General features: G+C 51.3%; 2 protein-coding genes across 3 annotated transcripts; both read right to left on the bottom strand.

The window, feature by feature from the left end:
* Positions 1 to 15: 15 nt before the first annotated feature.
* Positions 16 to 3,381, bottom strand: FOXG_11282 (uncharacterized protein). The gene is made up of 3 exons (XM_018390858.1): positions 2,321 to 3,381; positions 685 to 2,264; positions 16 to 633 (listed from the first exon to the last, which is right to left on the bottom strand). Exons 1-3 carry the CDS (start codon positions 2,973 to 2,975, stop codon positions 559 to 561), a joined length of 2,310 nt encoding a protein of 769 aa, XP_018249403.1. The 5' UTR covers positions 2,976 to 3,381; the 3' UTR covers positions 16 to 558.
* Positions 3,382 to 4,299: 918 nt separating this feature from the next.
* On the bottom strand, positions 4,300 to 12,564 carry FOXG_11281 (glutamate synthase [NADPH]). Of its 2 annotated transcripts, XM_018390857.1 has the most exons (4): positions 12,094 to 12,564; positions 10,909 to 11,197; positions 4,833 to 10,859; positions 4,300 to 4,777 (listed from the first exon to the last, which is right to left on the bottom strand). In XM_018390857.1, exons 2-4 carry the CDS (start codon positions 11,085 to 11,087, stop codon positions 4,642 to 4,644), a joined length of 6,342 nt encoding a protein of 2,113 aa, XP_018249402.1. In that variant the 5' UTR covers positions 11,088 to 11,197; positions 12,094 to 12,564; the 3' UTR covers positions 4,300 to 4,641. The 2 variants fall into 2 exon arrangements, with proteins under 2 accessions (XP_018249402.1, XP_018249401.1); XM_018390856.1 differs by having other exon boundaries at positions 10,909 to 12,564.
* Positions 12,565 to 15,555: the final 2,991 nt, after the last annotated feature.

Here is a 15,555-nt window from a genome sequence, read left to right as displayed (position 1 = left end):
ACGTTAGAGGGGAAGCTCCAGTAACAAAGTCGCTATAGGAACTACCAGCTGTTAAGTTATACTTCTAACGGAAAGTGTCTGATGCACAGCCGAGGGGACGCGCAGCCAACATGCAGCCATTCCGAGATATCCAATTCTTCGCTCACTGCGATACCCTCAATATTCTCTCTGAGTAACTGCACTGGAGCCAAGACATCACACAATGACCTTGACAATATACAGTTAATTGCCATGTCTGATCAATCAATCAGTCACTCAACGAAACCCTCCAGTTTCTCTCTCTTTCTCTCTCTGCCGAGGTGTCACACTTCGTATAAACCTGCATGACCAGCCCCAGACCTGCATGCAGCTTCTCAGGGGCATCCAAAACTTGCATAGAAACACCTACAACACAGACAATTAAACTGCTTAAAGGCATCTATTGCTAGAATAGCCAATCCTTTCTCTAAATGATCATGCAAAACACCAGCGAGTATGCAGCATCCAACGCCCATCCTATCAAACCTCGTGTAGAACATACTATACACCCTCCATCTCTTTCGCTCGTCCTCCCTGGAATTACTTCAGATCTTCAGACAGAAGCTCTCCCAGGCTATTCTGACCATCCTTGAATTTTCCAAAGGCCTCTCGATACTGCAACAATCATTAGTTTCAATCGACCACGAAAGGGAAAATATCACTTACCGCAAAGAAAAAGTTGAGAATAAGCACAAGCATCAGTGAGCCACTGATAATCATGGGTCCGATCATGTTGTCAAAGTCCTTACCGCTTCGCTCCACAATCATGGTTCGTCTGATTCTCAGCATTGCATAACCCCAGATGCCAGCAAAGACAGCGATGAGGACAAACAAGAGACCAACGACAGAAGCAAGTGTGTTCTCACCAGCTGCTGTGTAAAGACCAACAGCCAGGCCGCCCTGAAGGATACAGATATGCTGCCACTTAAGGAAAGTTCGCTCGTTGGCAAGCCAAACCTTGGGCTCAACCTTGAGCTCGCCCATGTTCTTGATCCATTCTGTCGGCGCAACTACACCCTCTGGTAAGGGCTGTTGAGATGCCCGCTTCGCCCTCGAGTACTTGGACAGTGAGAATCCGGGGATAACAGATGAGAGCGTCCCATAGGACCGCTCTTGCTCTGATCGTTGCTGTGTACTGCTCTCGCCAGCTTCCTCTCCGTTCGCGGGAGTAGACGTCCGCCTGTTAAGAGCTTGGGCGATTGAATCCTTCGACATGCGTTCGGCCAGATAAGACTTGCTGACTGGTGAGCTTTGGGTGGGCTTATAGGATCCAGACTTAGCTCCAGCTCCAATCAGGCTTCCCACAGCCATAACATCCTCATGCCGTTGAGCACGTCGCTGCTCCTCCTCCTCAAATGTCTTCTGAGGGTCCTTTCGGATATCGGACTCAAGGTCACTCAGCCAGAAAGGCAAGTTGTTGACGTAGTCCTCGAAGAGAGCTGCAATACCATGGACAAACTTGGAGAAGCGAGGGGTAGGGTGAACCAAGTGGGAGGACATCAAATCCTCAACCCATGTCGGGTGCTTTCGCTGACTATCCTCCTTCAGCTTGATCTCAAGAAGGGCATAAGGGAAACGGTTGACCTCGCTTTGGTTCATCTTTTTGAAGGGGTAAGTCATCTCACTTTCATCAATGTCAAGACGATGCCACTCATTGGGATCACGGCAGGGGCGGCTGGGATCAAGAGTGTCCTCACGGATGAATGCCACATCGGTATCGATGGCAATGCGAATACGATCATCAGCAGGCTTCTGGAAAGCGGTTCGAATATAGTTGGCCCTCAGAACAGGGCTAAGACCCTTCTCCTTGACGTATTTTTGGATGTTGTTGACAGTCTCCTGGAATTGCTCAATCTTTTCAGGGGCAAAGCTCTGTCTCTTCATCTTCTGGATCGCTTTCTCAGGGTTGTATTCGCCATCCACAAATGACTTGACATATTTGTCCTTGATTGTGAACTTGAGGTCCTGGCTGCCACCCTTGTCATCGACAGTCTTTTGCTCAACGAAAATTTCGGGACGAGTAGCCAATTGTCCATACCAGCGAAGTCGCAGGGACGTTGCTTCGGATTTGCGGTTGACCTTCTCACCATAAAGCTCGAATTGCTTATTATCGAAGTACAGCGAAGTGATAGACGGAGAGTCGCTGCCATCAAGCTCCTTGGCGGACTGTTCGCTGTAAACAAGGGCTGGTAGATGTCGAAGGATGACAGTCTTGACCTCGAGCAGGTTATCAGGATGGACCCAGACTATAACCAAGTTAGCATAGTACAACAAAGATGAAGGCGTCTTGAATTTGACTTACACTTGTGAGCTGTATAGCGCTCGCCATTGTGAGTCTCGCCTTGAGACTCAAGATCCAGGGGTGGCAGCTGCTCTCCGCCATCCTCGAGTTGTTGCCTAATGGCAAAGTACATGATGGACAGCTTGTTGAGTAGCGGGGAGTAACCAGTCTCAGAGTTGAAGGGTCGCTGAGAAAGGCTCAACTGCATCATAGGTCGGACTTTGTAACGGTCTCCTCGCTTCCGGTCGTGCTTCTTAATGATCTTGAGGAAGCCAGTGTAGTTGATGTTGCTGTACTTCTTGAGCTCGCGGACTTCATTAGTGATCTCGTCAAGCTCTGATTCCAGAGTGCGCAAGCGGGAAGCCGAGATCTCGCCCTTCTGAGGAGCTCCATCGTCCTCCGAGGACTCGACGGGAGCCAGTTCCTTGAGCTTATCAAAAGCAGCGTCAACTCGTTCCTTAAGAGCGTTAAAGCGTTGCTCTTGGAACTGAGCGACCTTCTCGAGCTGGTTGTTGAAGATCTCTTCACAGAAGCGAGTCTCGTCCTCCTCGGTCCACGGCTGGTTATCATCATCGGCCACATCCTCCCTCAACAAGCTCTTGAGCTTCGCATAGTCGATGTACTTGTCCTTCCATGGCGGATAGGTGGACTCGCGGAGGGTCCGGCCGAAGCGCATTGTGGGTGGATAGCGATTGGAGCTTTACGACAAGATAGACCAATTATCTCCAAGCAGGCGACCAACAGGATGCTATGTAGGCCGAGATAGACCGTCGAGAGATCGTACCTGAGACAAAGGTAAAGCGTTGAGGAATTCGGAATAGGTTCAATTGCGGCGCATGACACAATGATGATGTAGTTCCGTCAAGAGCGGATTATAGCTTCGAGACGCGGCAATGGAGACGAGACGGTTGAAGCGAGATGATGTTGTCTAGAGACGCTAGACTCGCGACAAGAAGGATACACGGCAATATTAAGGATGACAATGGGAGGTTGTTGTTGTGGCGTGCGAAGATGAAGGTGCACGATAACACAAAATAAGTTACAGTTGTAGTTTCAAGAAGTTGAACGAGAAAAAGGCTGGGCAACAATGGATCAACAGGCTGACTGCCCTGGACCCGGACCTAGACCTGACGCCAGGACCCCACTAGCGGAAAGCAAGGCAGTGAACGTTAGACCACCTACAGCATGGGCAGCATCCACTCACTACAGAAACAGCTCTTCAGCGGCTCTTCGGTGTCCAAAACAGCTGCTGGAACTAACCCTCGGTGGGAAATGGAACCGTAACAGACCCATAACCCGCTGTAAACGACCTGGCAGCTTGATACCCGTTTCGCCTCGGTTCTGTTAACCCATGTTGAATTTGTCTCCAATTGCCCTATCAGAATCCACCACTTACACACGTGTTGCCGTGGATGCATCTAAAATCTAGGTGCATATCATTCCCGTCTGTCTAATCCCTGCTTCTGCGTGCATTCATGTGTCTCCATCTACGCACGTGAAGAGAATTGGCCGAATAATCTCAGTTCATGGCATCAAACAATTTTTGTTGGTGAAAGCTGAAGAATTTTCGGGTATGAAAGACTCTCAAGATTCTTCGTATTCAGGCTCTGTCATGGCATGTCACTATCTTTACGGTAAAAAATTGGCTTTTGACTAGAGTTTGCAGCTAAACCAGATTCGAATAAATCATTTCCTTAGCAACGTCGATAACACGTGAGTTACATTGGATTGCATTGCTCAAACCTCCAGCCTCAATATCACCAACAGGCTCGATGCTTGTTCTCTTGGTGACTGCGTCGTTGTCTTGTTAACCAATCAAATGTCTCTTGTGAATATGCGACTTGAGCTCAAGTTGACAAGAGGGCACGCGACCTCTGATGCGAATTTGACGCCTCATTTCGAACTCGGGATCTAGCCAATGACAGGTGTCGATGTATACACGCATGAACACAGAAAACGACACTGCATCTCCGGGCTTCCTCGGCGAGACAACATTTCATGGAGAAGTGCCGCATGGTCTCTGACTGAGACTTCATTTCTTAGGGCTAAAAGACTAAGGAATCATAAACTTTTACTAAGTTTAAGATTACCTTTATAAGACTTTCCTAAACATTTTCTTAATCTCCCTAAAACATCACAAAAGCGAGAACGATCAAATCAAATATTCTGATAGCTCGTCGTAGCCAACAGTCATTCAAATTGGTATAACTAAAAACATCCACCATTCCTGAACAGACACCTTTTATCATATCCGATTCCATGGTCATGGTATCATCCTGTATCCGATCCGTTGCTCCTGTGCCCCAAAGAGAGAATAAATAATGTAACTATGCAAATTTTATTCAAGCCTCGACCTTGATCTGGCTGAAAATCTCCTGCGCAGTGCGCTTGGTGATACCACCAGTAACAGGCAGGTTGGTGTACTTCTCAAGATAAAGATCAATCTCGCGAGCAGCCTGGCGTCCTTCGTTGATACCCCTGAGACATTTGTTAATGATGTTTCTTCAAGTGGATAGATGTAGTTAAAACTTACCAGACAATGAGAGATTGTCCGCGGCGGGCGTCACCAGCAGCGAAGACGCCCTCGAGGTTGGTGCTGTACTTGCCGGGGGCAGTCTTGACATTCTTGCGAGCATCCTTCTCGATCTCGTCACCAAGAACACGAGCTTCAGGTCCAAGGAAACCCATGGCAAGGAGGACGAGGTCGGCAGGAAAGAACTGCTGAGAGCCCTCAACCTTCTTCATGTCCCAACCACCGCTAGGAGACTTGGTCCACTCCACGCGGATGGTGTTGATGCCCTTGACCTTGCCAGAGCCATCATCCATGAACTCCTCAGACATGATGCAGTACTCACGAGGATCCTTGCCAGTGTGCTGGCGAACCTCAGTGTGACCGTAATCAACACGGTAGATACGAGGCCACTGAGGCCAAGGGTTGTCGTTGGCACGCTCAGGAGGAGGTTGAGGCAGAAGCTCGAAGTTGGTGACGGACTTGGCACCGTGACGGAGAGAAGTACCAATACAATCGTTACCAGTGTCACCACCACCGATGACCACAACGTCCTTGCCCTTGGCGGAGATGTAGGTGTTGTCAGCAAGCTCGGAGTCAAGGAGAGACTTGGTGTTCTTGTGGAGGAACTCCATAGCGTAGTGAATACCCTCGAGCTGACGGCCCTTGATAGGAAGGTCGCGAGCAACAGTAGCACCAGTTGCAATGACGACGGCGCTGTTGCTGGCTCGGAGGTCGTTGAGAGAGGGGTGACCCTCCTCGCCAACAGCAACGCCAGTCTTGAAAATAATACCCTCAGAGGCCATGAAATCGGTACGGCGCTTGACAATACGCTTGTCGAGCTTCATGTTGGGAATACCATACATAAGAAGACCTCCAAGACGGTCAGCTCGCTCGTAGACAGTAACGAGGTGACCGGCACGGTTGAGCTGATCAGCAGCGGCCAGACCAGCAGGGCCGGATCCAATGATCGCGACAGTCTTGCCAGTCCGGACCTTGGGAGGCTGAGGAACCATCCATCCCATCTCGAAGCCACGGTCAATGATGGCGCACTCAATAGACTTAATACCAACAGGGTCCTCGTTGATACCTAAGACACAAGCACCCTCACAAGGAGCCGGGCAAACACGGCCAGTGAACTCGGGGAAGTTGTTGGTCATGAGGAGACGGTTGAGAGCATCCTTCCACTGGTTCTGGAACACCAATTCGTTCCATTTAGGGATGATGTTGGAGATAGGGCAACCAGTCTCGGACTGACAGAAAGGAACACCGCAGTCCATGCAACGGGCTGACTGGTATTTGAGCTCGTCCTCGTCCAGACGAGAGCTCAGCTCAGCCCAATCCTTGAGACGAGAGTTGACAGGTCGGTACTTCTCCTGGCGGCGCTTGTACATCTTGAAGCCTCGAGTCTTGTCGAGAACAAGGGCACGCTTCTTCTCGGCAGCGTTGTCACCAACAGCCTCCTCGAGATCCTGGAGCTTGGCAACCTTCTCGGACTTCTTGTGCTGGACACCAGAGACAGCAGGAAGGTTGTACTCAGCACGTTTGGCCTCAGCAGCCTTGGCAGCCTCTTCCTCGAGGACACGCTTGTAGTCAACAGGGAGAATCTTGATGAATCGAGGAAGAGCTCGGTTAAAGTCAACCAGGATGCGAGCTGCGCGCTCGGAGCCAGTGTAGTGGTGATGATCCTCAATGAGACCGCGAACGAAAGCAATCTCAGCAGGGTCTTCAAGACCACTGGCCTCGACCATCTCGCCGTTGAGCTTGGAGTGGAAATCACCATGAACATCCAAGATGTAGGCAATACCACCAGACATACCAGCAGCAAAGTTGCGACCAGTAGATCCAAGAACAACAACGCGACCGCCAGTCATGTACTCACAACCGTGGTCACCAACACCCTCAACAACGGCGGTAGCACCTGAGTTTCGTACAGCGAATCGCTCGGCAGCAACACCACGGAAGAAGCAAGTACCAGTAGTAGCACCGTACAAGCAAGTGTTGCCAATGAGGATGTTCTCCTCCGACTTGAAGACAGCGGAGCGGGGAGGGTAGATGATCAGACGACCACCAGACAAGCCCTTGCCGACATAATCGTTGGCATCACCCTCGAGCTCAAGAGTGACACCAGGAGCGAGGAAAGCACCGAAAGACTGGCCAGCGGAGCCCTTGATATTAACATGGACAGTGTCCATGGGCAGTCCAGCCTCGCCGTATCGCTTGGAGATGTGGTAAGAAAGGGAAGTACCCATTGCTCGGTCAGTGTTGACGATGTCACACTCGATTCTGGAGGGGAGACCCTTGTCGAGAGTCAACTCAGACTCGGAGATAAGCTTGTTATCGAGTCGGACGTGGAGCTTGTGGTCCTGCTTTCGGACGTTGAAGGTGGCAACACCAGGTCGGAGCTTGTGTGCCGGTGTCAGGAGGAGAGACAGGTCAATGTTGGCTGTCTTGTTGGTTCGAAGGTCATCACGCATCTTGAGGACCTCGACGTGACCAACCATCTCGTTGATGGTTCGGAAACCGAGCTGGGCCATGATGGCTCGGAGCTCGTTGGCAACATAGTAGAAGAAGTTGATGACGTGCTCGGGAGTTCCAGTGAACTTCTTGCGAAGCTCAGGATCCTGGGTAGCGATACCAACTGGGCAAGTGTTCAGATGGCACTTGCGCATGAAGACACAGCCCATAGCGATGAGAGGAGCGGTAGCAAAGCCCCATTCTTCAGCACCAAGCAGACAAGCCAGGGCAACATCACGACCAGTCTTGAGCTGGCCATCAGTCTGGACAACAACACGACCACGAAGATCGTTAAGTACCAGAGTTTGGTGAGTCTCAGCCAGACCCAACTCCCAAGGGAGACCAGCGTACTTGATACCAGTCCATCGAGAGGCACCAGTACCACCATCGTGACCAGAGATCAGGATGTGATCGGCCTTGGCCTTGGCGACACCAGAGGCGACGATACCGACACCGACCTCAGACACAAGCTTGACGGAGACTCGGGATCGAGGGCTGGAGCACTTAAGATCGTAGATCAGCTGCTTGAGATCCTCAATGGAGTAAATGTCGTGGTGAGGAGGAGGCGAGATAAGACCGACACCAGGGGTGGAGTGACGGGTGCGAGCAATAGACTTGGACACCTTGTGGCCAGGAAGCTCACCACCCTCACCAGGCTTGGCACCCTGAGCCATCTTGATCTGAAGCTCGTCGGAGTCAGCAAGGTAGGCAGAAGTGACACCGAAACGACCAGAAGCGACCTGCTTGATGGCAGAACGCATGGTGTCACCGTTAGGCATACGTTGAGACCGCTCAGGATCTTCACCACCCTCACCAGTGTTGGACTTGCCACCAAGACGGTTCATGGCAACGGCAAGAGTAGAGTGGGACTCCATGGAGATGGAACCGTACGACATGGCGCCAGTGCAGAAGCGACGGACGATGTCAGTCCAAGGCTCGACCTGGTCGATAGGGACAGGAGTGCAGTCCTCAAACTTGAAGTCAAGAAGACCACGGAGGGTACAGTTCTTGATCTGCTCATACTCGGAGCGGGAGTAAGCCTCGTAGGACTTGTCATTCTTGGTGCGAACGGCATCCTGGATGTTGGCAATCGAGGTAGGGTCGTTGACGTGGGGCTCACCACCATCTCGCCAGTGGTACTCGCCAGACTCAGGAAGACCAGAGGGGAGGATAGTCTCACGGGTGGGGAAACCACGCTCGTGGAATCGGAATGCCTCCTCAGCAATGAGCTCGAAAGTCATACCCTGGATACGAGAAGCAGTACCCCTGAAACATCGCTCAACAACTGTCTCATCAAGACCCAGGATTTCGAAAATCTGGGCACCCTTGTAAGAGGCGAGAGTAGAGATACCCATCTTACTCATGACCTTGAGAATACCACCATCACAGGAGTGCTTGTAGTTACGGATAAGAGTCTCATTGGTAGTCTTCTTCTTGATCAAACCCTCACGGTTCAACTTGAGAATGCACTCCATAGCAAGGTAGGGGTTGATGGCATCAGCACCGTAACCGAGGAGGACACACATGTGGTGAACCTCACGAGCCTCAGCGGTCTCGACAACGAGAGCAACCATGGATCGCCACTTGTTGCTGACAAGGTGATGGTGAACCATAGCAGAAGCGAGGACAGCGGAAACAGGCACGCGGTCAGCCGAGGTGTTGCGGTCGGAAAGGACAATAACACGGTCACGAGCCTCGATGGCGGCGGAGGCCTCGTTACAGATCTCATCGAGATGCTTGATATAGCCCTGAACACCTTGGTTCTTGGGGAAGGTCAGATCAATAGTCTTGACAGTCCAATCGGAATACTTGTTGGACATGTTCTTGACGGCATTGAACTCCTCGATCGAGAGGATGGGGCTGGGAAGCAGAAGACGACCGCACTGGGAAGCGTCCATCTCCAGCAGGTTACCCTGGGGACCAACATAACATTCAAGAGACATGACAATGGACTCTCGGATAGGATCAATGGGAGGGTTAGTGACCTGAGCAAAGAGCTGTCGGAAGTAATCATAGAGGAGACGAGGAGCCTGTGTCAGGCAAGCAAGGGGAGCATCGTTACCCATGGATCCCAGAGCTTCCTTCTCATCAGCGGCCATAGGAGCGAGTAATAGGGAAACCTGCTCATGGGTATAACCGTAGGAGAGGAGAAGGGGGTCAGCCTGGATAGCCTTGTCATCAAGCTTGGGTGCAAGGTCCAGGGCCTGCTCCATGATCTCAACGACCTTGGGCAGAGTAATCAATTCACTATCGAGCCAGGCTCGGAAGTCATATCGACTCGAAACAGCCTCCTTCAACTCCTTGTCATCAATGATGCGACCAGCCTGTGTATCGACCAACAACATACGACCGGGCTGCAGACGACCCTTCTGGATGACAGTCTCGGGCTCGACGGGGATAGTTCCGACCTCAGAAGCACAGATGATACGGTCATCGTCCATCACGTAGAAACGGCAAGGTCGGAGACCATTTCGGTCAAGGTTGGCACCACAGTATCGGCCATCGGCGAATGTGAACAGAGCAGGGCCATCCCAAGGCTCCATCTGGCAAGCAGCCCACTCGTAGAATGCAGCCTTCTTGGGGTCCATGTGCTGGTTGCCTTGCCAGGCCTCAGGAACCATGAGCATAACAGCTTCGGGAAGAGAGAGAACACCGTTAATTGTAAGAAGCTCGAGAACGTTATCGAAAGCAGCAGAATCGGAACCACCATCCTCGACAACGGGGTACATCTGCTCGAGCTCCTCCTTGAAGATATCAGACTGCATGACACCCTCACGGGCGCGCATCCAGTTCTTGTTTCCTCGTAGTGTGTTGATTTCACCGTTGTGGGCAGCCCATCGGAGAGGCTGAGCACGGTCCCAGGAGGGGAAAGTGTTTGTAGAGAAACGAGAGTGCACCAGAGCAAAGTGGGCCTCGTAATCAGCGTTGACAAGATCGTGGTAGTAAGAGTAAACCTGGACGGGAGCGAGCTGACCCTTGTAAACGATGTTCTTGTTTGAAAGGGAGCAGAGATAGAACCAGTTGTGAAGACCAATGCTCTGAGTGGCACGCTTTCGAAGGATGTACAGCTGTCTCTCAAACAGGCGTTCGTCAAACTTCTCAGGGTCGGTCATCTCGGGAGCATTTCCAGTACCGTAAGCAGAGGCCAGGACAACAAAAGGCTGAGCGATGATAGGCTCGCGCGATTTGGCAGCAGGTCCTAGAAGAGTCGAGTCGACAGGAGGCCTTCGCCATCCAAGGACTCGGAGGCCCAGCGACTCGGCAACATCTTCCAGCTGCCTCTTGGACTCTTGAAGAGTCTCCTCGTCGGGCTTAAAAAACAGGTTTCCCACGGCGTACTGGCCCAGGGGAGGCAGCTTAATGTCCTCCTCCTTCTCAAAGTTCTTGATGAAGAACCGGTGGGGGATGGATGTCATGACACCAGCACCATCACCATCTCGTGCATCGGATCCCACGGCACCACGGTGAGTCATGTTGCAGAGAAGGTTACGGGCATCACTGACAATCTTGTGGCTAGGCTTGCCTTTGATGTGGCTAAGAACATGTTAGTGAGGTTATGATGATCATCTGAGTAGTAACTGACCAAGCAAAGCCGACACCGCAAGCATCCTTCTCATAAGAAGGGTCATAGAGACCCTGCTTCACCGGCAAGGCACCAGCCCACGAGTCATTGTTCTCAGTCTGATACTCATATGGTATGTATGGTTGTTGCTCGGCTTCGGTTTGAATCTGTCGGTCGTCGAAGTCCTCGTTTAGGCCCATGCTAGGCAAGGATTCGATCGAACTTGGGTGGGGTTGTGGGGGAGTTCGGTGGGGGATGTAGGATCGCGGGGCGCGTTGGTAAGAGCAGCTGTAGCCACTCTAATGGAGATCTAGCATTAAATCAATTAGCACGGGTAAAAGGAAGATACGGCAATTAAACGCGCTGCGTGTAATAGGCTACAGGACCAGTTCCGGTGAGCTCAAACAGGTTCCGAAAGGTTGGCCGAGGCAGTCCAGGATTTGCTGTTCATTGAGGGGTCGCTAATAAAAATAAAAAAGCTGGTGGCTCCGGCATCGGGTAGAGATAAGGAAATCTGACGATAACTCAAAGTCACCAGAGAATATGCCCCGCCAAATTGCGCCCGCAGCTCTCACTACAGCCTCTGTTTCTGGCTGAGTGGTTTTGCGTAGCGCCCTCGAGCGAACAGCGTAATGACAATGCTTAAGTGTCCATTTCATAGCATCCACTTCCAAGACAATGCAGGCTCTCGACCAAGCTTCTGAGCTGTCTTATTCGGGCCATCGACCCACCAAATTATCGGCGGTCTGCCGGGCGGGGCCCTCGTCCTGGCTGCATTGGAGTGGGATGTTTTAGAGCAACAGGGCCAATGATGGACTGTGCAATGCTAACAACCTAACCATGCAGCCATGCGGCTAAGACAAGGGGGGGCCGAAGAGGCGCCTGGGGATGGACGTCACTGCAGCGATGCCACCAAGTGTTGGAAATGGAAACAGATGCCACCAATGCCAGAGAAGCACAATCGGAGAGGCCTGTGAAGCTAGTCCGCTAGAAATGTTGCCTTCACTTGTCGTCTGAGACATGTGATTTCGGTATGTCGCCAGTTCAGGTCGCAAGAATGAGCAGCGATGGCCCGAATGTCGTTTATCCAGGTAGTTCTGTGTCGAGGAGCTGCACCCGGTGTCGTAAGAGATGCAGAAGTGAATCCAGTTCGGCTCCAGGCAGCAAATCGTTGCTTTCGATAGGGAGTGCTCATCACAAACTTACCAAGTGGTGGTCCTCTTCACCAAAGAGGTTATTCGTAAAACGAAAGGGTATCAAAAGGCGACTGGCTTGCAGTGCAGTAGCAGGCAGGATGGGCACGTTAGATTCTAAGGAGAGGCGAACGCGAGAGGACAGAGCAGTGGCAGTAGGGGGAAGATCAAGAGGAGAGAAAATGTTGGAGGGGGAGGGCAACAGCTCTGCTTTTATGAATGGGCGGGAGATGAGTGGGAGTGAGAGTGAGAGGAAGTGGAGGGCACGGGAGAAAGGGAATTGATGTCCGAAGCCGTCCAGCAAACGAAGGCCAGTCCAATAGCAGCTCGAGTAACTATAGCAGTAACGGCGACAGCTCAATGGTTCACTGCCTCTTTTTCTTGAGTCAATCCAACTGGGTCCAGCTTCGGAGCAGCTCAGAAAAAAAGGCCCCGCGAAAGGGAAATGGACAAGCGAACACCAAAAAAAAAAATCCAATGGAGCGGCTACGGCGTGCGTGAAGGGAAGGAACCCGCCAGGGAGAGGGGTGTATATGAGGGGGAAAGCTAGTTCGGTAGGGGCGTGCATCTTGAATAGGGCTTGAAGAGAGAGCCTATGGTCGAGGTCGAGAATGCGGCGTCAGAGCGAGATACCGGGGTTGTGCATAGCGCAGTGGGGGGACCGATGATGTTGATGATGTTGATGGCTTGAAGAGCACCCTCTGTAGACACAAAAGTTAGGTTTAATGGACGTCAAGAAATGGTATTTCACATGAAAGCTGACTTTCTATAATTCCTCTTTGTGTACTGCTTAGCTCTGCTTTTCCCCAACCTCATCCTTAATACAATTCTAAAAGGATAACAGCCCTTACAAGCCGTCATTCACTTATAATCTTTTGAGAGTCTGTCTTCGGCGTGCTGGCTCCGAACTCGAGGTGGGCGCACGGCATAGACCCTACCGTGGCCCCATTTCCCTACCGTTTCCATGCAGTAGAGTAGACGGGAATTGGGGGAGAAGAGGAGGAGGAAAACGCACATGCCAGGAAACAGCCGCAAGCAACTGAGGTTACAGGCATTTGTACGACGCTCCCATCATTGACATGCCACTGTTTGAGCAACATCACCTTTCAAATGTATCAACATTAGGAAGCTCAGGACTTTTCGTCTCACCTCTTACTCTCGGCATCTCTTCCGCTGACATGCTGGTTACACAAATTGTAAGGGTTGCTAAAGCCTCAGGATGGCCTATTGTTCAAGCATCGTGTTATTCTCCAAATTTACCATGTTGTGCATGTCGTTCCATACTCCGCGATTCGTTCAACACCTTGACTCCTTGTATCAAATCCCAGCTATCCATACCACTATCCCTTGTTTTTCTATCCTTTTTATTCAGAATCATCTTACGGACTTGCCGTTCTCACGCTTCGGAAATTCCTCCGAACTCAGTTTTGAAGCCCTCGACTTAAGCCTTGAGGTGCGCCCGTCCGCTGTGTTCCGCTCACCCTCCTCCGTAGATCGGCCTGCATCCTCGGCAGATTCCTCTTTGGAGGCGAAAGCAAACGCACATCTTTTTGAATATCAATGTACTAGGAGATGCACAACGCAGCAAATTAGACGAGTCAGAATGGGAAATGTGTTGTTGCAGCCCTCTATTTCTGATCTACAGACTTGGAGGGTTGAGATCTGCCAACAACTACGTCTTCGAAAAAAAGGATACACGTCGCTCAATCGAATAGTGGCAAGATGTATTTGTTTCGATACAGGCGGTATCCTGATTAATTAACAGGGTACTCCGTAATTCCCCATGGATCCCCTCATAATAGTATTTACTCCCCGCGTTGTGAATCAACCCACTCCGTGATCGTTGCCTGACTTTCTGAACCTCCTCCATTGACCTGACCTGACAACTAGGTGCGTTCCATCTGCAACCCCGTAAGATTGTAGTTTAGCGGTCAGTAGCTCGGTCAGCCTCCTACAGCCAGTCAATTTGTTTCTAATACAAATATCAACCTTCATGAATGGCCTCATTTGCTGTTGTTTCCTCTCCAACGTCCCCGCCCTGGACCATAGCCGCAATACCATCCGCCGCTCCTGTTTTCCGTTGAAATCGCTCCTCTCCGCTATGCTCCGCTCTCCGCATTCCTGGAGCCTAATCTGATCTGTTTAACCGACGCGGAGAGGACATGCTCTCGTTATTGCGTCCAATCAAGCATAGGCTAATAGGCAGCTACAGCTACCTATTATCGCATATCTATCCGCCAAGCTGTCAATCTGTGAATAGCTTTGCAACATGGTTTCGTGTAAGAGAAATACGGCCGAGGGATGGACTGCTTTGCCGCTAACGACGAGCCAACCACTTACGACCGCACTCTGACTCCCGACCAGCGCCTCGAGTTCATGGATTAGGGTGTCTAGGGCGCCAGGGTCTGAGTGGATGGCGCCGAATGGCTGGAAGATGCTGCTAATCGGTGCGACGCCGGCTGGAACGTTAAACCTTCCTCTGCAGGGATCAGCTCAACCTCTCAACTTGCGACACCAATCATGGCTTGCCATTTTCAAAGCCCAGCTAGTCCGATGTCGCGCCCACGTTGTCTCGTCTCTAGAAGCAGTTACTGAGGAGCCATGAGCCATGAGCATCAGCGTGCTTGTGAACCTGGGGCGGGACCTTTGACGTACAGATGCTGCGCGGGGGAGCTTGAGATGGGCCTGATTCGTCTATCAACCCCCATCCTGCACTACCTACACTGCACTTCAGTCCGAGTAGCTGGATGCTGGTGTTGCATCTGGATCCTCTGTGCGAGATTTGAGATGTGATTCCGTCCGTGTGCCACTACCTTAACCAGTGTCCCTACGTACATGCAAACGCCAGATTATCGCTACGTTATACTCATTTGTTGTAATTTGGTGTGGTACGTGAAGTGACTATCATCTAGGCTCTAGGCTGGCTATGATCTTCCACCTTGTCTTGCTTGTCTCTGCCTGTCAGTATGCCGCGTCGACGCAAGCACTACAACGTTCGAAATAACTAGAGTCGTTTCCCTGTCCTGTTATTTGCCTCATTTACGGCCATTGCCGCTATGGAATATCCCTCTTGGACTCGCGTGAGAAGCAGGCCACACTGCATAGTGGAGTTGAATTTTGAAATTATGCCCTGGGATCTCGGGATGTTTCTGAGAGTCGCCGAGCGCATCTGAGAGTCAGCCGAGGACATGGACCCCCAACCTGAGCGTTTTGGTTCTCGGAGTCAGAGTCAGCGCCTTGGATCGTTGATGGGAGGCACTTACACGTGTGATGTTCATCGCCGTCACCCCATTATCTCACAGATTCACAGTCAAAAGATGGACAACATAAAATTGGGAGAGACGACCAATCAGAGTCTCCAAAGCCGAGTCGTTTCTTATCTCGAGCCAACCACCGTTTACTATCTCTCCAGGTGCACTAAAACGGAACAAGCTTGTGCCGTACACCCACACACACACGGCAGCCAAAGCGTGCC

Source organism: Fusarium oxysporum, chromosome 1 (assembly GCF_000149955.1).
Source record: "Fusarium oxysporum f. sp. lycopersici 4287 chromosome 1, whole genome shotgun sequence".
NCBI lineage: Eukaryota > Fungi > Ascomycota > Sordariomycetes > Hypocreales > Nectriaceae > Fusarium > Fusarium oxysporum.
The sequence above is the reverse complement of the archived record's forward strand: the minus strand, read 5'-3'. Positions and strand labels throughout refer to the sequence as shown.

Coding starts and splice junctions, on each gene's coding strand:
- FOXG_11281 (XM_018390856.1), bottom strand. CDS start 11,087: ATGGGCCTAAACGAGGACTTCGACGACCGACAGATTCAAACCGAAGCC. Junction 10,860..10,908: donor TGCGGTGTCGGCTTTGCTTG/GTCAGTTACTAC, acceptor ACATGTTCTTAG/CCACATCAAAGGCAAGCCTA. Junction 4,778..4,832: donor GGACAATCTCTCATTGTCTG/GTAAGTTTTAAC, acceptor CAAATGTCTCAG/GGGTATCAACGAAGGACGCC.
- FOXG_11282 (XM_018390858.1), bottom strand. CDS start 2,975: ATGCGCTTCGGCCGGACCCTCCGCGAGTCCACCTATCCGCCATGGAAG. Junction 2,265..2,320: donor GCGCTATACAGCTCACAAGT/GTAAGTCAAATT, acceptor ACTTGGTTATAG/TCTGGGTCCATCCTGATAAC. Junction 634..684: donor TTCTCAACTTTTTCTTTGCG/GTAAGTGATATT, acceptor TGATTGTTGCAG/TATCGAGAGGCCTTTGGAAA.